Consider the following 23883-nt stretch of genomic DNA (forward strand, 5'->3'; position numbering starts at 1 on the left):
TAATACCCGGCAGGATCTATGTCTTAAGGGTGTTTTTCCCTTTTAAACTAATCACACCACCTTTCAGGGTTCCTTTAAAGTGAGAGATTGATGTTCGTAAAAAGAAAAGATTAAAACATGATTCCTGAAAACATCAATTTCCTGATAGGATTCTACGTATGATAAACTATGATATATCTCATTGTAGAAATTAGGTAAATGGAATAGATCTTGGTTCCGGTATTCGTTGTCTGTCTACATGGAGAATTCCAATGTTTCGTGCCCTGCTATTATTTTCTTTTAGCCTCATAATCCCAGAGTAACTCACTGTTGTTAAGTCCTTTCCACCATTACCATCATGTCCTGACTGCGTAGTGACACACTGACAATGTCATCTGCAGAGGAAGAAAAATCATTCTCGTTGTCTTCCAAATTTGTCCCTTTCAAGTATAAAAAATTGCTCCCTTTTGTCTTTTCTTCAATTCCACTGTGCCATTGAGATTGACATTATCCTGCTTTTGCGGAGCTGGTAGATCTACTGTGGTGGACTACCAGTCCTCAAGTTTGACTTTTACTTCACCCTCCTTTCCTTTCTGAATGCCATCTTTGCAATTCCTCAGTGAGACTGTAATCCTCATATTCTTCCTTTGCAGTGGTGATGACACATCTACCATGAGCATGACATATTCTCGTTCCACGAGGCTGACTCGTAGTGCTGGCCTATATATTCTGAGTAGTTTGTTGTTAATTACTTACTCCTAGTGTACTATGGTCAGTGTTAGCCCCAAGAAGCAAGGCACTATGGTCAGTTTTCCACTCCTTGTTCAATCTTACATTTAAGTCACTTATGGCCGTTTATGGACATTGCCAGCTATTAGTTACACGTTAAGAGTCAGCAATAGGTGTTTTAGGACTCGAACAACCAATATGGTTAAGGAAGAACAACCTGCAACTATGGTGGTACCTCCTCAAATATTCTAAATACTTGTAGCAAATTGCACAGTTCACTTTGTTCTAAAAATTCCACAACCAGTTTAAAACTTACCTTTATCTTTTCATTCCCTGATTAAAATTTTCAAACTTCATTAATCTCTTAAATTCTTTATTGTGAATGATCATCACAATCATTAACCACGCTTCCCAAACATGGATATGTTCCCTACCATATCTTTGACTTCACGGGTATTGAATGGTTGACATATTTGTACTTGCACCAGTTTATTGTCAGCAATAAGATATTGAGTGAAGTATGTTGATAAAAAAAAAAGTTTAAATATGTTTAGTTTTTCATCATGCAAAATTTTAATTTGTTTTTATTCTGAATTTTGATATAATTTTTTCCTAAGTTTTAAAAATGAGTAAATATGATATTTTAGTCCAACAATATTAATTGTTTTGAGTTTGTTAAACGTGTTCTAGTATCATATTTGAGCTAGAATGTCTCAAAGAGCGTAAACAGTTAAAATGCTTCAATCTGAAATGTGTTTGAAACTTTTAAAAAATTTAGCACAATTGAATTAAAAAATTATACTATTTTATTTTTAAAGTTTGAAATAAAGACTAATTTTTTATTTTATATCTGAAATTAAAAACTAAAAATATATTTTAAAAAATTATGAGTAGTAGTTGGACCATTAGTTAGTTCAAGGCGGGTCTCTGGAGTGGGCTGGATTCAATGAGTGAGCACGCAGTACACCTACCCACCTTACATACTCCGCCAGTTATGCCTCTTTTGCAAACCAATGGACCACCGCCAAGGTCCACACTCTACATTAATTCAATTTGTTTCGCACTCACTTTTTTAACAGAAGCATCAATTATATTTTTCTATATAATTCTAGATTTATTTAAAATATTATTTTCGTAACTTATTACGGAAATTGAGAGTTAGTCCAATACATCAAATGTAAAATAAACAAATATAGACAAAAAAGTAACGTCTTCCATGGAACAATGGAGCAGTACATATTTAAAGATTATCTAAGAGTGGTAGTTTAATGTTTGGCATAAAGGTGTACATTATATCAACGGTAGTATAAACACAGATTCATTTGAAAAAAAAAAACCCATTAAACTACCTATAATTACTAATACATGGCTGCAAGATTGTGATTATTACAAAAGTAGTGTGATTTTTTTTTTAAATTATCAAAATGAATAAAATTATTAAAATGAATAAATTACGTTTAGAAGCCGGTTTTATTTTACGTAAGTTATGTTGGCACGCAAAATTTCTATTTTAATTTTCTTAAAACGAAAAAAGCTTATCCCCGAAAATACCACTTCAATTTTATTATAACAATTATAATAATGCTAATATTAATAATATTATTATTAATATTATTTTAATGTTATTTTTTTGTTTTATGAAAAAAAAATGAAAACTACTTTTGATACAATTTTATGTAAAATGAATTGGTGTTTCCAAATTCATAATCTTAGATTCATTGATTTGAATAATTTGATCGTTGGCGAGTTGTTAATGTCAAATCAATGAAGTGCCATAAATTAGGTATTCTATTGAGTAGATTTGTCCTAAAAGTTAATTAATATCATTATCACGCATTAAAGTTTTCCAGAGACAGTGCCAAATGTTATTTTCTAATTTTCTTAATTTTTGGACTCACGGATCAAACATTGATACATCCAAGTCTAACGTGTTTAGTGGGTTTAGTTAAGACTTGATTCTGCGGTCAATACATAAAACAACACTACTCAAAACTAGTGGGTGTACAGGACTCACCTCTGTAATTGCAACATATTTCTCAAATTATTCACGTCTTATAAAATATTTTAACAAATAAAAACATTGAATATTACATTGGCTATCTAATTTGGTTTTTTATCTATACGAAAACTTCTACATTGATTAATATCTATAAGATATATTCTTTTTATCGATTAGTACATTGAACACATTATTTAAGCATTGTGATAGATATATCATTTTTTTGGATAAGATGTTAAGATCCTTACTCAAAATATTTAAAGTTGTTTTAGAAACTAGATGGACTTTCTGATGGTTTTCCGTTATTTAAAATTGTATTATTCGCTCTCTATTCTTCTTCTCCAAGTTATGTGGGAGGGTACCTCCACTCCAATGTTCAAATAAGTAACTTTGCGTGATAATGTTTAATAGAAAATGAATACTCATAATTAATTACCTAATATTTTTGTCAAACATATATTTATATATATTAAAATGAGTTTATCCTAGACTTATTCATTACCAATATGATTAATATTCTCTTTAAGTGTCAATCAATAATGACTATTATTATTAATTATCTTATAACTACTTCAACGACTATATTTACTATTGAGTTTTTAATTGTTTGTTTGATTCATTACTAGTATCCACATGCTATAGTTGTCACCGTAATTTCTTTGTCTGAAAAGTATAACGAGGTGATTTTTTATACTTTGTCAATGTATAAATAAATGGATAATATTCTAAACATGAAATCGTAAGTTGTTTTGCCGACAAGGTAAAATGAACACAATAATTTAAAATCCAAGTTTACTTTTAATGTTTTTAATTATTTGGATGGTTATTATTTGTTTGAAAAAGAGATTTGTACTACTTTTTATTCAATAAACTAAAAACAGGAACAGTTTATTTCATTTTGTCTTATTTGCTGAATAATAATATTTTAAGAACCGTATCCCATGAAAACTTCTGGGAAAGGAAAATCACTAAGATTTATGTCTCAAATGAGCATTTTGTAAAATAACAAAATAATAAAACTGTACCGTACTTTTTGGAGATTATCATTTCCATTTAGACGAAACTTATGATGTTATAAAAGTACTCTAAAATGACATTTTAGGGCATGTTTAATCCAAAATATTAAACCACGAAATTTTATTTGAACTTTAATTTTGACGCTTGAACACAACTTAATAAATATTGGTTACGGCACTAATTAACACTGTTTAATAATTGACCATTTGTCTGTTTGCCGAAGATAAAAGAAAAATCTTTCGATAATGTATGTCTGTCTCACCACTTTTTTCTCAAACTTGGCGACAAATAAAATAACAACCAAAGATGTGTATATGAATCCAAAATTCCCATAAAAGTTCCACCATTTTTTCCTTTGTCCATTCACAATTTTTCAATTACATATTTTTATTGGCTATTCACACCCTAATTTCTCTCATCAGGGCCCTTTCATCTCATTCAAACGCTACTGTACAGAGCAAAAGCGACCACCACTCAAAAGAGAAACTTCCACCTGAAATCAACCTCAACACTCCTACAGCGGAAACAACAACTCTACAACAAAATTATATAACCAATAATCATAGTGGGAAGAAAAATTAAAAAACTTGTGCTATAGTACCCTATAATACATATCTATATCTATATATATATATATATATATATATATATATATATATATATATATATAGTCTCTGAGAAGAAGCGAGTAGGAATTAGGGGAAAATCGAATTCATGTGCTGTATTTTGATGCAGATGCCAGTGCCACCGCTTGCGCCCACACCTTCAGTCGAGCCTTCACGTCTCTTGGATCATCACCTAATTCACAAACACTCACTATTCAATTCCTTTCACAACCATCAATCACCACATCAAATTTCATCACTCATCATCAACAAATCTAAATGTAACATTTGTTTTCTAAAATGTAACATAGTTGTGCACAGACATTGTTTGTTATAAGTATCATGACAAGCCAATTAAACACAAGACAAAACTTAGAAACAGCTTCCCAAGATGTCGTTCCCCATGTATGATATTTCAATGATCTATTCTGACTTTAATATTAATATTACTGATAGTATGTATATATGTTTGTTTATACCTGGAGCAGAGATACGCCAATTGGCGATGGGAGAGTTGCTACCGCTGCTAGTTTCAAGAGTGGAATTGGAGAAAGAGAGACGAGAAGGGATCTCCAGCATGCGTTCGTGTTCCAACTCAAACCCAAGATCTCTGCAAGCTCTTACTTCCTCCAAATCCATGCAAAGAGACCTTTTCCCACCTTTTGGCCTAGTTATTACCATCACCCCACTTTGATCACTCTCTCCATGCTCCTCCTCTTTTCTCTTACTCTTCTCCACTTCCTCAAACTCAAACCCCCATCGCTCTCTCCTCATTCTCCTCTTCCTCCTCCGAGGATCATTCTTCTTCCTGCCCTTGTCTCCTCCATTGTCACTCGCGTACTCCTTAACCTCTTTCCTCCTTTCAGGTGGCGTGGAGGGCAAAGAGTAACAACTTCCCGATTCGTTTTCCGAGTCCGAGGATAACTCCTTCCCATCTGATAACTCCCCGTCCGCATCAAAGCTTTCTATGGACAACTGTGACACGCACATGGACGCCAGATTGTTAACATCATCGTCGTTGTCGTCTACTCCAAACGTGCTGCTGGTACACACTGACAACCTCGACAAGTTGTGGGGATGAGGTTGTCGGAGATGATGGTCATCAAATCCATCATCGTCGTCGTCGTCGTCGTCAAAATCCTCTTCTTGTAAGGAAGAGAGAAAGGTCATGGTCTCATCGGAAGCCATAGTAAGTAAGAAAGAAGAAAGGAAGTGAAAGTGAGGTATGCAGAAGACAGAGAGAGTGCTAGAGAGGCGTCTAGTGTTGGCTAATGTGAATCGTTCGTTTCTGGCTTTTTATGATAAGGCAGAGAAGAGAAGTAGTAGAAGACCACCTTCACTCAACCACCCTATTTATGCTAAAACTTTGTACTCAACGTTACTTCCTTTATTATTTTTTTTTCTTTTTTAATATTATTAATATTTTCCCGAGACCCATAAATTAAATTATATATACCTCACTGGTCTCGTGCTTCTTATGATATGCTCTGTATTTTTTAATTTGGGCTGAAGGGAATAGAAGGTGATATTTGGCGGTCAAAGAATGGATAGTGAAGAAGATTGGGGTTAGTTAAATCAAAAGTAGTAATTGATTACCTGATTAACCGTTCACTATGTGGCATTTCATTCTTATTCTTCAGATATTCTTATCTGCACTGTGCCATTTACATTCATTATTCTATGTTACCAACATCTATCTACTTTCGACAAACGCGCATACTACGCGGATATTGCAGATCATCAACCTCACACTTACTCAACATTACTTAATTAAACTCACTCCACCGTGTTAATGTCATTCCATACCAAATGCTTTAGACTAATCCTTGTCAGTGAAAAACGATTTTTCTTCTGTTTTGGTATAATTACTAAATAATGAGTTCATTGTGTACATTAAATTAGTAAAATTAATAAAAAAAAAGTGTTAGGCTTAAAGGTTTTTTTTTTTAATTTTATAATAGTGGTTTATCCAAATCTAAATTTTTAAGAGTAATCTGAGTAATATAGGATAAGAATTAGGAGTTGAAGTGATGACTGTTTGGTTTGGGGCTGCAATCATTCAACCAACAGGCACAAAAAGAATAGCCTGGAAATTTTGTGGTGCCCATTGGAACTGGGCACTTACCTTCGCTTTATTTTTTAAAAAATGTTACTTTAATTAGTTAATTAATTATTTAATGTAACCCCAACAAAACAAAAAGCTAGTTTTTCTCCACGTGCAACTCCGGTGACGTAATTTCACCCTTGCTCGTTTGTTCCAAGGGAATTTGGAGACACCTGTCCACGTTTTATTACGCTTTTCGTTTTCACTATTCGTTACAAATAATAATAATTATTATGGGATGAATGTGACCACCTTGGGTTATGTTTCCACATTTGAACAAAAACAATTAATGGAGGAAAAAGGAAAGAAGATATACACTGATAACCTCACTCGCCGGAGATAACGAAGTTAACACTGTCTCACAACAAAACAGACCAACCCTCTGCACCTGTCTACTTCTTTCAGAATCTGTACCACGTGCCCTTTCATCGCTGCATCCAACGCTTCATCATAATGATCCATTCCCTAGACAACTATAAAATTTCATAAATTATTGAAACCTTCTATTTCTAAACAAATATAATGATGCCGCACATCTAACTTTTTATTTCATCATTTTTCTGCTACTTCTATAATTTTAATTTATTGGTGAAATTTATATTAAAAAAATAAATTTTTATTAAAATTTGAATAATTTGCAAAGAAGATTGAGTAGGAAAAATGGAGAAAGTGGTCCCCGAGTTTCACTATTGTTGGTATGTAGAGTTGCACAAGGCAAACCTGCAGGCCATAGGATCATGGACATTCATTTTTTAACGTTTTCTTCAGCCACCCATTTTCTTCTCTATTTATATTTTTTAGAGAATTTGTCACTGTCTGTTGGGATCGAGTTTCCCATTCAAAGTTCAAACTATTGAAAATGAATATTAAAAATTGGATTTGTGAGTAATTAAATGAATTGTTGAAGGCATTTGAATGGGGTTTTTGGTGAGACTACGTTGATTAATTAACACAGGGACGCTCACCGACCGTTGATAAAGCATGAACAGTGGTGATGGAAGCTTGGACGGTTGGAATTAATGTATTAAATCTGCCATTAGCTTGTTTACACGTCCTATTTTCAAGGCATTTTCAGTCCTTACCTATCAAATGTTATACAATTAAATTCTTCTAATATATTAAAAAGTCTCACTAACCTATCTACTATCTTTTTATATATACATTCATACAAGTTACAACCATTTTTACCCTCGATTAAGTCATCTACAGATTCAAATTATGATACTACCATTTTAAATATAAAATAAATGTATTCATACATTGTTTTTAATATTATCAAACTAAAATGAAGAATAACATGTAAAATTTGAAGTATATATATTACCAAGAGAAAATAACAAAAAAATTGAATCATGTAATCGAGTTGTTTTAAAATGGAAAATATATTTGGTTCAATGAATAAAAACATACTATTGTGCTCTCTTCAATTCACAATGTTAAAATGTTAAAAATAATTATGCTACAAACTATAGAATCTTAATATGTATAGAAGTTGCTATGCTGCAAAATTTAACCATCTTAGTATTTCAATGCTTCCTCTATCAATGTTTAATTAATTATAACTATTCAATTAAGTTTTGAATGTTAGAAATCCAATCATTCATTAAATACGATTTTTAATAACTTTAAAAAAATCAACTCCATTTCTAGAAAGCAAGACTTTCTTTAAAAAAGCCTACAACATTTGTGCACCATATATACCTATAAAGTACGAGAAATAATTTCACAGTTTCTGGTTGAAACAGGTAGAATAAACTTTGTATAATTAGCAACTTAATTAAGTTTAAACGTTTTCATATTTACAAATTCTTTCAATCTAGGATGCGACTTTCCAATTATAATATCTCAATTAAATATAATTTTAATCTCTAAAAAATTAATTTTTTTAATATTCTTTATATTTAATCTTAAGATTTTAAAAATAAATAAATATAATATTCTTAATTCAATTATATTAATTTTTTTTATATGCTGTGCTCTAGATTGACATATTCTAATTTGGTATATAAATTTAATAACTACAAATATATTTAACTTTAAAATTTTAATTTCTTATCTTACTACTTTAATATTAAGAGATATCATAATTAGTTTTATAATATATTTATTTAAAAAAGAAAAATGAGATTTGCACAATGATAACATAAGAAATGTGTGGTGATAAAATGGTGGTTGAAATTGACGTGGATTTGAATTGCATGGTAGAATGATATGTGAAAAGGGACATGATGGACACGTTGGGTCCATAGCCGTTTGATGAGTCAGAGTCGTTGTCTATAAATAACACCTCAAATCAATTCATATTCATTACCAACTATTCTCCTCTATTTAAGGCCTTCTTCACTTGAAGTTGGAAAGAGTGGTCGAAGTAATTTAAGAAAACTTGAAAATAATTTTTTTTTATTTGAGTGGATTTGGAGATAACTAAGAGTGAATTTGGAAGTAAAGTTTATGAGAATTAGTGTAGGATTTGATTGACGTGACAGATTAAAAAAATTTAATTCTAAATTCACTCTCATTTAGCTTCAAATTCACTCAAATAAACAACAACAAAATCTACCTTCAAATCCCCTCAAATCTCCTCAATCACTCCCCTCCAAATTCATTCAAGTGAACAAAGCCTAAAGAATTAATATAACAAAGTTTTAAAACATTCTATATGATTAGCAATTAATACAATGTACATTATAACATGTACATAAGGAATACTTATTTTATAAATTCGAGTAGTTAGATAAATATTCTGGCCACTCAAATTTCATATAAGATTTTTTTTATACAAACCAATTTTTAACCCAATTCACTTAGAACCCGACTCATCCAAGTGGAACACGTGGTGAGTCGGGTTGCCTCACCAATCCACCTAGATTAATTTAATTATTTATTATTTAATATTTTAATATTATTAGTTAACATGTTTTTTATTGTATTGTAAATATAAATAAAGAAAAAAATGTTTCAAAAAAGCAAAATATTATAAATTTATCCATTCAAGACTCTAATCTTATAAATCGATAAGTGAGATAAAAATTATCAATATTATAAACTTATTTATTCATTTATTGGCTTTGCTTTTTCGATTATATTTGAGTTGTATGTTAATTTTTTATTTTGAATTGTCTTTGGAGTTTAACTTCATTTTAGAGTGAAATTATTTAAATTTAAATTATAAAAAAATTATAATTTTTTTATTAAAAAACTTGTAATTAAGTGAACTAGTGAGTTAAATCGTTTAATTCGTCAACTCGTAGTGGATTGAACCGAGTTCAAATTTTTTTGACTCACTATTAAATTAATCGAATTGAATTGACTCACTACCCCATGCTAAATCAAACCCGATTTGGTTGGATTGAATTGGGTTAATTGACCCTATAATAATGTTTTTGTAAAAACCTAAAATAACGTGTAGCAGCTTTTATTAAAATCAAGTACATACATAAGTTATATTTCTTTGACTAAAAGAAATTTCAGGGAGAAAATATAGATTTAAAATTACTTTTGCAAGCACAAGGAGAAATTAAGTGACAGTACACTACAATGTGATGAATTATTTTAGAAAATTTGGTACATGCAAATCTAATGCAAACAGAAGTAGATATTTGAACTGTTTGTTGCTTTTTGTCCCTCAAATCAATGTGCTAACCGTGTCCAGAAAAGTAAGACCATTTTTTGCATTATATATTTTTATTATAAAAATATTAATAATTATGTTACCATGGTTTATAAATTAAATGATTTTTTAATAATATATAAATTTTAAAAATATTGACTTTAAGAAAAAAGAGAGAAGTCGTTATTATTTATAACAACAAAATATACAACTTAAATTTGTTATCATGTATAGCGTAATTAATTTTGTTAATAATTTTAGTATTCCTATATCATATTTTGTTAATTTTATCTACCATTAAATAACTAATTAATTACTTTCTTGAAACCTAGTGTCACTAATATTTCTATTCTTCTTCGATTATACTTCTATATATTTTTCCAGAACATGTACATTTAATTCACCCATTTAAATGCTACACTTGAATTTTGGTTTTCATCTCAACTTAATCAATAGCCTTCCAACATAATCATGAATCAAAAGGCCTTTTTAAATTATAACTTAGCTACACTTTAAACAATTATTGCTTGTTTAGATAAAGGCACTTAATGCAAGAAGAACTTTTTTTTTTTTTGCGTAAAATTATGGCATAAGTTTTGTTGTATCAACCAAGCCCATTCTTTATAAAATAATTGATACATAAAGAACCTTCACGATTATTTCAAAAAATTATTTGTGACTTCATAAAATATTCTTAATTTTTAGTGAATAAGACGGATAAAAAAGTATTACTATGTTAAAGTTAATTATTTTAAATATTAATAAATTACTAAATATTTTATTTAAAACATTCACCTGACTTTAAAAGATAAAATTATAAAATAAACGATGATAGAATAATAAAACAAATTCTAACAAATAAGACAATATATATTCTAGTCTATTTTTAATAAAGTTTTTAAGTGAGAGGTAACTTCGATTTCCAACTTTGTTGTCAGATTATTATTTTTGAGATTTTTTTAGAGAGTATAGTTAGAAACTTATGTTTGTGGTCATTAAAAAAATATATTTTTATATTATTTGTTCAGGTGTAAAGTAAGAATGATATAAAATGTGTGTAGGGAAAAGAAAAATTTGTTCACACGATTTTATTATGCGCGAGTTCTTATAGTTTTGCAAAGAAGTTATATTTTGAAACTACATTTACTTTAAACATATTATTTTTAGTGAAGATTGATAACTCTCGTGATAAATTTTATAAAAAATACATGCATTGTTGACTCGTCAGTATTATAGTTGATTGAATTGAAACCATGAGTGCTTTTGCATCATCTGAAAGTGATGAAAAAGCTAAGATATATTAAAATCTAAATGCATATTGGTAAGAATTTATTTCATTTGGCTGCATTAACATGTGTAGCATTTAAGTGACTTTTTTTTTTGTTTCAAAATTTTACAAGTTAAAGAATTAAATAATTATTTTAAAACAAATTTTACAAAACATACCAATCTCAAATAATCAAATTAATTCAAATGCAAATCAGTGATGCCAATTAACTCACTCAAATATGTGAACAACATTGACAATTTAACGTGTAAGGAAGAAAGATAGGTTTTGTTACCACGAAACATAGTCATATGCTTAGGTGACAACTTTTCTTTGGGCTTTGACTTACGTGCTGTCACTAGGTTTATTTACGCTTAGTAATATTTTTGTAGCTGACTCTTAAATAATGAGAATCTTAAATAATGAGAATCATCATTCAAACCAAGTATTGAGATTGCAATGCAGAAGAAGAAAAACAGAGAAGTAAAAATAGTTTGTGTATTATATCGATTCTGCATAATGCAGATACAAATATTTATACATCAAGATTATAACAAAATTAGTTATAATTCTATCTAATCTACTCGATATAAACAGAATAATAATAAACAAAAATAATAACAAGCAGGATTTTAAATCCTAACAAGATATTAAATCATAACAGACATTAAATCCTAACACTGACAACAAAATGACAATTGATTTTGGAACATTTGATTAAGAATATAGTTATGTGTTTGGATTGTGATTTTAGTATATATTCAAAAATAAATAACGCATTGAACGTAGTTAATGTCTTCTTTCAACCGACACTATAGATCTTCGTTTAAGGAAGCATAAATTGATAGATTTGGAAGTACTTTTAGTTTAAATATTTACCTAGTAAAATTCAATATATACTAAACATTACTAAACGAAATAACTATGGTAAAAAATACATTTCAATTCCTTTAATCATTGATAACTCTTGAGATTAATTATCTGAACTTTCTTGTATTAAGGCAACCGTTTTGATATTTACATTTGATAGTTAATGATAATTGGTGGTTAAGGAAGAAAAGTACTTGTATTGATATTTGTAGAAGCAGAAGCAATTAATGAAAGCATTCGTATCTTCCCCAGACACTTACAAGAAAGAAAAGAAAGGTGGAGCAATAGAGTTCAGAAACAAAGTCAAATAATAAATAGAGTTGTCTGAGTTGATGAAATTTATGAGAGTTGTGATCCATAGCTAGCAACCAAAAAATGCGTGGTGGGTTTCTGTGACGTGAATGAATAGTATTCATCAACATGGGACCCTACCCTTCACAACATTCAAAATATGTCATTGCACGGAGTAACACCCAAATTTCAAGGCACTCATCAAAATCAACAACATTTTAATACATTCCATGCCAAACTATTATCGATTTTTTTAAAGGAAATATTAGTATATTGCAGCATTTGATTTTTTTTCAATGAATATAACACATTTCCAAGTTAATGGATGAGTTTTTCTTAAAAATCACTTTTACACAGTTGTTTACATAGTTGATGTTTATGTTTTTACATCTTGAGAGATTTTTTTCTTATAATTAAAAGATATCTTTATTTTATGGGTTAATTGTGAGAGTTATAAGACTTGATTTTTTAATTTTTAATTGATAAAATTCATAATATGTTTTTTTTTGAGAAAATAAGTTATTTAGTATGATGAGAAAATTTTAATTAGTAAATTTGTTAATTGCTGGTTTATGATTTTATATCTTTTAGGTTTACAAACGGTTTATTAAGTTTTTTTTTTTAAAATAAAACAATGAATTTAAAATTTTGTTTACATTAGAAATACACAAAAATGAGATTGTTCAATCTTAAATGTTCTATTTAATATGATTCTAAAGTGAATGGTGGTTTACAAGTTAGTAATATTCAATTGGATAACAAAATCTTTAGCTTCAGAGTTTGTTTATGAAAAAATGATTTGAACTAAACTAATGCATATTCAATTTTTTAAGTCTAAGTATTATAAATATATGTTATTTAAATTGTTGTCAATTTATCATGATATTAAAGATGTATATGACATTGTTCTTAAAAATACTTTTTGGACACTAAGTAGGATTATTGTGTTAATTTTTGGAATGATAGTTGATGTTTTGACATTTTCATATCTAAATCTATTGTCTTAAAAATTCATTATTTCAATAGACTAAGGCTATATACTTTATTATTATAGTAAGTACTCATTTGAACCTTTTTTTTTGTCAGTTTATTAGATTTTTCTTCTTTAATAGTTAATGAAGATTAAGATGTACCTACTTGGGCTATAGATGATATTGATGTTCTTTCTCAAAAAACTGCAAAAAAATTTAACTCTTATGGTATGAAATGTGTGAATGAGAAATTTGATTTAGTTGGATGAGGTGTCACTAGTTAAAACTTTGATTTTTTTTTAAATTGTTATATGATTGGTTACCTATTGATTTGGAAGTTAAAAAAAATGAATAGTTTTATACTCTGTGTTCCTTGTGTGGTAATAATGTTGAATTTCGTTGTTCTATTGCTATATAGTTGTGGGCATGATTGAAGGAAGTTTGTCAGGATTTGTAATTTTTTTCTTTGAATTTAGTTGTTTTGTTTATGAAATTATCTTATAGTCCTTTACTTAAAGTGATTGTCATTACTATAATTATTTTGATGATTTGGATAATGAGAAATTATAATAGATTTCAGGATTCAATTGCAATTCCTTCTACTATTTTTTAAATTAAAGAGTTATTGCGTATGGATGGAAATATATTTAAGAAGCATATAATATTGTTTATGATTTTTTGGTGCTGAAAAATTTTAATATTCAAAACTAGGAAAAGTATGGTGGTTATACACGTATGAAAGTAATGTGACAAAGTTCCATATGCTAGTTGACTTAAGATGACTAATGATGATGCAGCTAAGGGTTGTCTTTGTTTGATTTTATGTGCTAGTATTTTTAGAGGAAGACAGGAATAATATATAGGTAGTTTTTCATTTGTTTTAGGGGTTTATTTTGTCATTTATGCATACTTGAGGGAAGACTTTCAAAGACTTTGGTTGAAAAGTGATTCTCCTTAAATGTGTCATGATTTTTTAGATCAACAAATGGTTTCTTTGAGTTTTAAAAGGAGATGACATTGGTGCTTTCATTTTTGTAAATTTATGCAATTTAAAGTTTCTTATGTTTTGTAAAAGAAATTATTATGTTAGTAAATTTCCTAATTTAATTTTGATTCATAGAGAAAAGTATAAATAACTCAATGTTTTATCTTCATGTATTTATTTATATTTTTTTCATAAAAATATAGTTTTTCGAAGTGTATTAGGTGTGATTTTTTATATTTTGTATTATTTTTTAAAAAAATATTTTGTTGTGGTAACAATTGATTGATCAACTTTGTATATAACTAAAATGTCAAAAAGTTTATAATAATCCTTAATCTTATTTAAAAATTACACATGCATGCTTTGCAGTTTAAGATAAAAAGCATCAAGTTGAATCTGCCTTAAAAAGTAATATGTATACTAAAATGTAAGTTCCTTTGTGCATGATATCTTAGTCTTGATTATAACAAAATTATGTTTAAAAAATATATTACAATTGCTAGTTCTGAGTATATTTTTAGTTTGCACAAAAATATCTCAGCCATGTGGATATTTTTTACCATGAAGAACAAATTTCGTTTGTAGAAAATAGTTGGATTAACTGTGAGAATTATTTATTTTAAAAAAATTATATGTTTAACTAATCTTTTTATAACAAATTGTAATTGAAAAATGATTTTAAAATAGTTTCTATCGTTTGATTAAATGAAATTAAATTTTTACGTAGTTAAAAAGGAAAGCAACGGATGAAAATAATTTACTATTTATCTTTCACCATGTTATTTATATTTTTAAAATTTTCATCTCTCTGTGTAATGTCATATTACTTGAGAGAGTTTCGAAATCTACTTGGAAATTATTAGAATAATCAATACATAAATAAATAAAAAACTATAAATTATTTTCTTTAAAACATTTAAAATCTTAAATTGAAAATCATATTTCAATTTTTATACAATATTTATATTCTATCTTCCTAATATCTCTTATTAAAAGACTTAACAGTATTATAAAAGCTTGATTGATATTAATGAAAGATTCTTTCTTTGAAAACCCTAACAATAATATGTCATATGACTGTTAGTATATATATTTTGATTGTCTTTCACCAGTGACTGAAAAAAGTGATTAAACTGACCTGAAATTTTGTTCTAGAGTAAGAGTACCATTATCGGTCAGAGAAAGTGCTTAATTAAGAAGCAACCGAGGATTAAGGCTTTTGACTTTTATTTGAAACAAAGGATAGAAAATTGTTTGACAGTGAAAGAAGGTGCAAAATCTTGTGTATAATTCTCTGTTCATCTGAATGTTGGAACACACGCGTTATCTTTTCGAAATATAAAACGGTGGACAGTATGTATGACGTGCTATTTTTAAAAAGGAAACTCTTTCTTAAACAAAACTAAATATACTTTTAAAAAATATTTATATCTTATGTTTTCATTATTTATTGTATACATTTTTAGGAAATCAAAATACATTTCTGTAATTAAAGTCAAATAAAATGTTATCTCTAACTAAATTAATCAGGATTATTGTAATTAATAGATGTAAACACAGATGTGAAAAGTGTCTATGTATATGTAATTTTTTAAATAATTATATTCTATTATAAATATATAAATTAATTGAATTAATATATAAAAGAAAAACAGTAAAAATAATAAAAAGATATTTCAAAATTCATCGGAAGTTATAAATGTTTTAAATTATAACATGTGAAATTTGTTTCTTTATTTTTATTAAATTTTGTGTTAACGAAAGTAGAAATTAAGGAAGAGAGAAAAAAGTGATAGGAGAGTTTGTTCCGGAAAGTGAAAAGAAAAATGAAAATGAATATGAATATGAATAGGAGTTGGAATTAGAATTTTAAAAGATAAAATGTAAAGTTAGTAAAAGGAAAAAGAATAAATTTAGAATTTTAAAATATTTTAAAAAGACGTAGGAAGAAATTAGGGTGGTGGAGTGAACATGGCTCTTTCTCCAAACTTGTTAGGCCAGTCTCTCTCTAAGCCCTTTCTCTAATGTGAGTCTCCTTCAATCCGTCCATATTAACTGGATGGGCTTTTTCACAAATAGATTTGGGCTGTTATTTCCAGCACATTCCATTTTTTTTCACCCCATAAATTGTAAAATCCCATTTTCTCCATTAATATAAAATATTAAAAGCTCTAAAACCCTAATTTTATATTTCCTTTCTTTCCTTGTGCAGCTAAACTTTACACAATTAAAGGGAAATTCTCACTTGAAGGTGAAAGATTAAAGGAAAAAGAAAATTTAGAAAAAAAAAATCATGAGATATCTAAAAAGGAAAAGAAAAACTTTGGAACAGATGTTCCAAAAAGTATTTTTAAATTTAAAAATATCTTCTAAAAACCTCTATTTTGAAATAAATAAATATATATATATATATATATATATATATATATATATATATATATATATATATATATATATATAATATTTTAGAATCACTGTTTCCAAAAATATTTTTGAATCCAGAATATAAATTTTTTAAATGAATAATTTGAAAGTATTTCCAAATCCTTTCTGGAATGACTTGGTCATGCTTACCTTCCACAATAAGTTTTCCAGAAGGACTTTTCCACACATTGAAAAAAGTAAAAGAAAAAATGAAACAAAGTAATTAAGAGTCAAAGACTAGTTTGAAGTTTTTTCCTTCATATTACAATGAACACGACTTAAGAAAGTTGTAAGCATTCAGGTCAGTTGGGAGATGTCATTTATTGTATACATTTAGAATTATCAATAGGTGAGTCCAAAATGTCTAAACAATTATTTGGATATATAATAAATGTTGTATCTTAAATTGAAGTAGATTATTATTTTATCTGATAATTAGACTAAGTTTATTCAAAAACTTATGAACTAACTTATTCTATATAATAATAACTTTATTTATACATCAAATTATTATATTTATAAAAAGATTAATCATTAATATAATTAAATTTTAAAAAAATACTTAGTGTATTTCAAAAAATAAACATATTTAAAAATATTTTATATTTTAAAATAGACCGATAATACGTTATTCTAACTTATGTCAACTCAACTAAAAAATTATTAGTAGTGTTTGTGGTGTTGTTTAATTCAATTTTTTTTTTCAAAGTTACATTCACACCAAACACAGTTTTCTTTTAATTTGAACTTTAGAAAATCTGAATCAAAATAAATCAATTTTTATATTTTTATTTGAATTATATGTATATATATATATATATATATATATATATTCTTATCTTTTAAATGGAAACTTAATATTAATATTATATTATGATAAATAATTTTATTTTCTAGTTCATTATAATTAAATATTTTTTTTAACTTTATACATAATCTATACCTATATATATAATGAGAATTTATTTAGTGTTCATATTTGTTTTCTAATTTCACTTTTTAAATAATTTTTTTATTTTTAAATTAAAATAATAAATTTGTTAATTTTAGTTTTTAAGTAACAATCTCTTTAAATTTAACCGATTATTTTTTTAAAATTTAATCATTTTTTAATTATAAATTATTTAGAAAATAAATAAAACTTATTTATAATAAAATTATAAAAAAAATAATTTTATAATTATAATAATAACAACAATAATAACTTTAATTTTATTATATTTTGTTATGTAAACACATATACAAACATAGTATATATGTTTTCACTAATATTAAATAATTTATTTACATATATTTATACATTTTTTTATCAGCAAATAAATTAAAATAAAATATAAAAACATAAAAAGGTTATAAATAGCTCAAATGCTTCTTTTAGGATGATAATAATAAAACAAAATGGAGGTTTTCAAACAAACAATACTAAGAAGTTTTTCCAACTGCTAGAAGGTAGGAAAGTCAGTTGTATAAAAGATCAATAAAAATAACAACAATATGGGGAAACAATATTGCGAAGGTTGGTTTCAAACTGGTAGATCTTTCTCGACTTTCAATTGTTTTTACAATCTTAAAACTTTTTTTTGTCAAGTTTTAAGTGCTGTTTAGGCAAAACTTGCTTTCTTCTATTTAAGCTTGTCCGTAAATTTTTAACTTTCTTTTCAATTTTGTTGTAAAATTCTTCTTTGTAAACTCTAGCTTTTGGATAACAAGCTTATTTTCATATATTTTTGAGGAGGTATCTAAGTTGTATAAATATACTATTGAGGTATTTTGAACTTCTCATTTTATCCACCAAATTATTTGAGTTATCTACACCTAGGCTCCTTAATGAATTTTTAGAGATATTCATTTGCTCCACTGACTTAATCAAATTATACAGACATTTACCGAACCTTAAAACTCTTTCTCAAACAAACACTCAAATTCTTAAACTCTGAAATTAATTTGTTGACAAAAAAGTCTTTCTTAAATAACTTGCCAGTATTATAACTTGATATATCAAACTTTGAATAGTACATATACTATTTATAGTCCCTTTATCTTAACTCTTCAATCACATATATTTAATAAATCTATTACCAAAATATAATTAATACAATTATCTAATTTATCAAAATACTATTAATGAATTTCTAGTCTTAAACGCAATTATCCAATTATTACTAAAGTATAATTTATTGAAGTCCATAATGATTAGTAAGTATTCCTATGCATTTTCCCAACTTTCTTCATTTAAATTTATCTATCAGAATTTGCACACGAAAGTCAAGGAGACATCGATGTTGCCACCTGTGGCAGGGATGTGGTTAGCCACAAACCAGCTTTGGAGAAACTGGCTTGGAATTAAGTAGTAGCTCTTCTAGGAACTAGAAGTTACTCAGTTGCAAAACAAAAGGGTTGTTTTGAGATAATGTTTTGAAGTGTGTTCAAAGGGCTAAAAGACATGGGCACACATATAAGGTGCTCCTTGACTTAGCTGTCCATGTCTGATGGTACGGACCGTAACCAAGTGAGCAACTTTCAACTTCAATTCATTGCATTAGTAGTGCCACTTTATTACTACTTACACGCACATGATCCTGTTATAGTCTTCCCTTACGTCAATGACTTGTGAAAGGGAGAACCCAACAAGGTCTCAAGAAATAAATTAAAAGTAAGCAAAATGCTCGCAAATGTCAAAGGTTATCCCGTGGTATCTTTTTCTACATTTAATCTTTCCTCCTGTCCCTTTCTTGGTCATGAGTGAAGGAAATTATTCACTTATATAGTTTATAGGGAGAACAACACTAGCCGCCTCCTTGTGCCGGTAAAATTAAAACTTTCTTAGATGGGAAAGTCTCAAGCTTAGGCTATTATTTATGGAAGTGAGATAAAATAGTGATCCTTCTTCTGTCAAGAAAATGCTGGGTAACACTTAGAATATTGGATAGGGTAAAGTTCTGGCTGCACAGGTTTGGTGACATTTTTAGTATTCTAAAAGATAGTGTGGTGTGGTTAGAGAATAATAGGAGATGGTAAGAGGTGAGATAATAAAAGAGATTCGGTAAATTGTGTGTAAGCAAAGTAACTAAAAGTGAGTCCCCTTGAAAAATAAAGAGATACTTCCCGTGCAGTAGTAAACATTTGTGATGGCATAGATATGTAAAATAATGCACCAATGCATTGCAGTCAAAAGAAAGAAAGAACAAAGCAGAGCAATCCTTATTATTCTGCAATTATATTCCACCCACACAGGAGAAGGTAAAAGACAGATGAGTTGGTTCACAATAAAAATTACCAAAATGAAATGTTTTTGTGACGGACCTGGCCTATATACATGAGCAAAATTAATCTGTTGTTTCACACACCTGCACTGAGAACAGAAATAAATCCCTTGGAACCCCTTCTAAAATCTTTCATTATATCAAATCCTGATGCTATTATATATGTCCAAACGCTGCTGTTAGCTTTTGGATGTCCTTGGAAAAGATGGCAGAAGTTTGTGACTGGTGTTGCTCCTTGGAACCAGAAATTATGGACCCTAAAGTGTTATCAGGTACCAAATGTGTGGCTGGCCTAATTTGGTTGCACAATGATTCAGGAGCTGCCAGCATCAGCATTGGGTTATGGAGGTACTCAGACCACTTGGCTTCTTCTGTCAGTCCCCACGAAGAAAGAACACTGTTCTTGCTACTTGTGAACTCTCTGCTGCCATCACTTGTGTTGCTGCCATTGCTGTTGTTGGAGGCACTGGGTTCCCAGTAATTGGGTCCATTCAAAGCGAACGAAGGTGCTGAAATATCTTCTGGGGGGACTGCAAGTGATGGCTTGTAGCAAAAAGAAGTGCTAGGGAGAAATGAGGTTGTTGTAGGTGGAAGAATGGACATAACATTGGAAGTAAACTCAGAGTTTATATCAATGGGTCTTGCAGTTGGACTGAACCAATGGTTGGAGTCTGAATTGGTTGGGAGAGTGTCAGTCATCTGAAGAGGGTAATTTCCCATCAAATCTGAGGGTTGACAACTAGTGGTGTAGCTGTCTAGGAACAAGTCTTTGTTGGAACAATTGGCTATCAAGTTGGTGTCGTTTTTGGTGTTAATCTTGGAGCTGCAGGAACCTTCCATCTCATAGGCTTTGGGGGCAATCGAAGATGCTCTCTGCTCAAAGGACCCTTCATCTGACTTGAAGCTCTCAGAATTCAAGAGGTTCAATTCGTTGGATAATTCTTGGCTCGTTGTTTTCTCCTCCTCAACATTCTCAACCTCTGACAGTGGCTTATGTGTCACAGGGTTTATACCTCTTTGCCTCAGTTTCTTCTTAAGGCAAGAATTCCACAGATTCTTTATTTCATTGTCAGTCCTCCCAGGTAATTGTGCTGCTATTTGAGACCATCTGAGAAAAGAAAGAATGTCCATGTCAAGATATCCATGAAGGAAGAGTTTTCTTTACTTTGTATGGCTACGTATGCTTGGCCAAGAGGCAGAGACTAAACGTGAAGAAAACGTAAGAGTTTGGTCATGAAAAGAAGGAATGAATTTACCTGTTCCCTAACACTGCATGAAGTTCAATGATAAGATTTTCCTCCTCTTGTGAAAATGTACCTCTCTTCAAATCAGGCCTAAGATAATTGATCCAGCGAAGCCTGCAGCTCTTGCCGCACCTATGCAAACCTGCCAATAAACGACATTGACAGGAAAATTTACAACAAATCCTTCCCTTGATTTTTTGTTAGATGAGGTGGTAGAGTGTTGAAGTACCTGCTTGCTTAGGAACCGAGCTCCAACAACCATGACCATGCTTAGTGATATGCCTTAGAAGTTTTTCATCCTCTTCTGGTGACCACAGACCCTTCCTAAGTTTCTGCTTGTAACAGCAGGAATGCCTTCCCATTTGTAGTTTTTGGTAGCTTCTCACCCCACCAAAGGGGTGAACCTTTCCAATTAACTGATGGGTTCTTGAATTGAACTTGTGTGTAGGTGTAGGTGAAAGGTCAGCAGGAGTGGCACTGAGCCAGACTGTGATAGGGAGAATATGAGAGCGAGAGAGATTATGTGAATTGAAGACAGGAAAATGAAGTGGCAGCTAAGAAAAGGAGTTGAATTAATATAAGAGGAAGGTCCCAAAGAGATGTCATAATCAGTACTCACTGCTACTAAGGTTCCTTCTATTTCTTTCTTTTTTCTCTTAAAAGTATGTGTACGTATGAGATGGATTTGGAGCCAGGGAAGCTTCATTTTAGCTTTATGATAAAATCAGAAAAATGGGGTTAAGAAACAGTGTAGTGGCATACGCATACTATATCCCAAGCACCAACACATGTACTAGATATCTAATATCTAATATCTAAATCAATGTATGGAAAAATGAAAGAGAGCTATCTGCTTAAGAAAATATTAATATTTGAAAAAATAGTTTTTAGCTTTGAATTAAAGTAATTTGGGCTTACCCAAAAAAACAGTATAGCATGTCATATCGGTTGTATGACTTGTGAATGTTGATGTCTCTTTTAGGAAGGTGGGGCAATTTCAGTGGTAGTATTATGAATGGAAAGACTTATCTTACTACAATTCATGCTTGTAAGTGAAGCATGAAAATGCATATGTTCCAAGAGTTATAGGAGGAAGGAAAGAAATAAGAACAAGTTACAATACAACTTCTTTTGGTACATAATACAAACAGTTGGAGTGTTGATTAATCTTATACGGAGCACCATTATGGATCCCAACATAAAATAATTACATTTTTAATTGTTGAAAGTAAAACTAAAATCAATTTATAATATATAAATAGAGTTAAACTTTATTTTATAATTTTTTTATGAGATTGAATTATGTTTTTTATTCATTCTAATCTAAAAATCATTTAATTCACACACAAAATATTTTTTTCATTTATTTAGTGGAATAGAATTAAATTAGGATTTGTTATTTTCTTTTTTTACTTTCATTTCACCTACTATGCTTCTAGTTTCCAGTAATTTTTATTTTGGAAAATATTTTACCAATTCTCCGTCAAATTAGCTTACTTTTTTATTTTATTTTATTTTTCCATAGACAACTAATATTTGAGTGCATTAGTCTATATTAACTTTATCAATGAATTTATTACAATTTCAACAAGTCCACAACCATTCCACTGGCATGTATGTTCACCACATATGCTGTTTTTCTTTGAACAAATCATGAGAAAGTGCTTGGTTTTTCTTCTCTAATTAATTGCCGAAAATGTATTTAAACTATTAAATATATCTATTAATATTGACTAGTCGCATCTGTCATTAAATATTAAAATAAATATTACATTACTTTTTATATTAAAAATCTGATTATACAACTGTCATAAAAAGGTATTCATCACTTATTATTGGAACATAATTGTCATATTAATGATACTTATTGTTCGTTAAAAAAAAATATTTTGTATCAAATAAAATGATTTATGTAAGACTTTTTATAAAGTATTTAAAGGTTAATATCGTTTAAGGCATGTTACATTTCAAAGCCTAAACCTGATGTTCTGTAAAAAAAAATGGCCCTGCCCCATTTGATAAGAAATTATAAACGAAATATATTCTGGTTGAATTAAATTATTAATTTTGAATAATGAAAAGGTAAGAAGAAAACAGAAAAGAGAAAGAACAAAGCACGATAGCGATGATACTTTAGATTCGTTCCATCATGTACACATACAAAAATACACAAAAAGCAGGTATATTTATATTTTATGAAACTAAAGCACAACAGCTTCATTCTCCATGTTCTGTTCTTTCTTTTTCTTTTAGCTTACCATTCTTGCTTTCTGCACCTTTTTTTATTATGTGTATCCTTGCTCAGAAACTCAGCTGAGATAACAATTAAGAAGCTTCTGCATATAATTAAAAATGGAAAAGAATATTCTGCAAACAAACTCATCAGCAACATCATATCTTTTGTATTAACATTTTAATAAGAGAATTATGTATAGGATTAAAAAAAAGAAAGCAAAGAGAAGAATTCTGAATTATTGCATATCATTAACCGTCGAATCTGTGGCCCACATCGAAACGCAGAACCT

General features: G+C 29.0%; 2 protein-coding genes across 2 annotated transcripts; both read right to left on the reverse strand.

Annotated features, from left to right (window-relative positions):
- Positions 1-4050: 4050 nt before the first annotated feature.
- On the reverse strand, positions 4051-5660 carry LOC108328031 (uncharacterized). The gene is made up of 2 exons (XM_017561806.2): positions 4809-5660; positions 4051-4522 (listed from the first exon to the last, which is right to left on the reverse strand). The coding sequence occupies exons 1-2, from the start codon at positions 5515-5517 to the stop codon at positions 4437-4439; spliced, it is 795 nt and encodes a 264-aa protein (XP_017417295.1). The 5' UTR covers positions 5518-5660; the 3' UTR covers positions 4051-4436.
- A 14369-nt stretch (positions 5661-20029) lies between these two features.
- Positions 20030-21908, reverse strand: LOC108327708 (transcription factor MYB61). Its single transcript, XM_017561397.2, has 3 exons — positions 21588-21908; positions 21371-21500; positions 20030-21222 (listed from the first exon to the last, which is right to left on the reverse strand). The coding sequence occupies exons 1-3, from the start codon at positions 21718-21720 to the stop codon at positions 20271-20273; spliced, it is 1215 nt and encodes a 404-aa protein (XP_017416886.2). The 5' UTR covers positions 21721-21908; the 3' UTR covers positions 20030-20270.
- Positions 21909-23883: the final 1975 nt, after the last annotated feature.

The sequence above is a fragment of the Vigna angularis genome, chromosome 2 (assembly GCF_016808095.1).
Source record: "Vigna angularis cultivar LongXiaoDou No.4 chromosome 2, ASM1680809v1, whole genome shotgun sequence".
NCBI classification, from domain to species: Eukaryota; Viridiplantae; Streptophyta; class Magnoliopsida; order Fabales; family Fabaceae; genus Vigna; species Vigna angularis.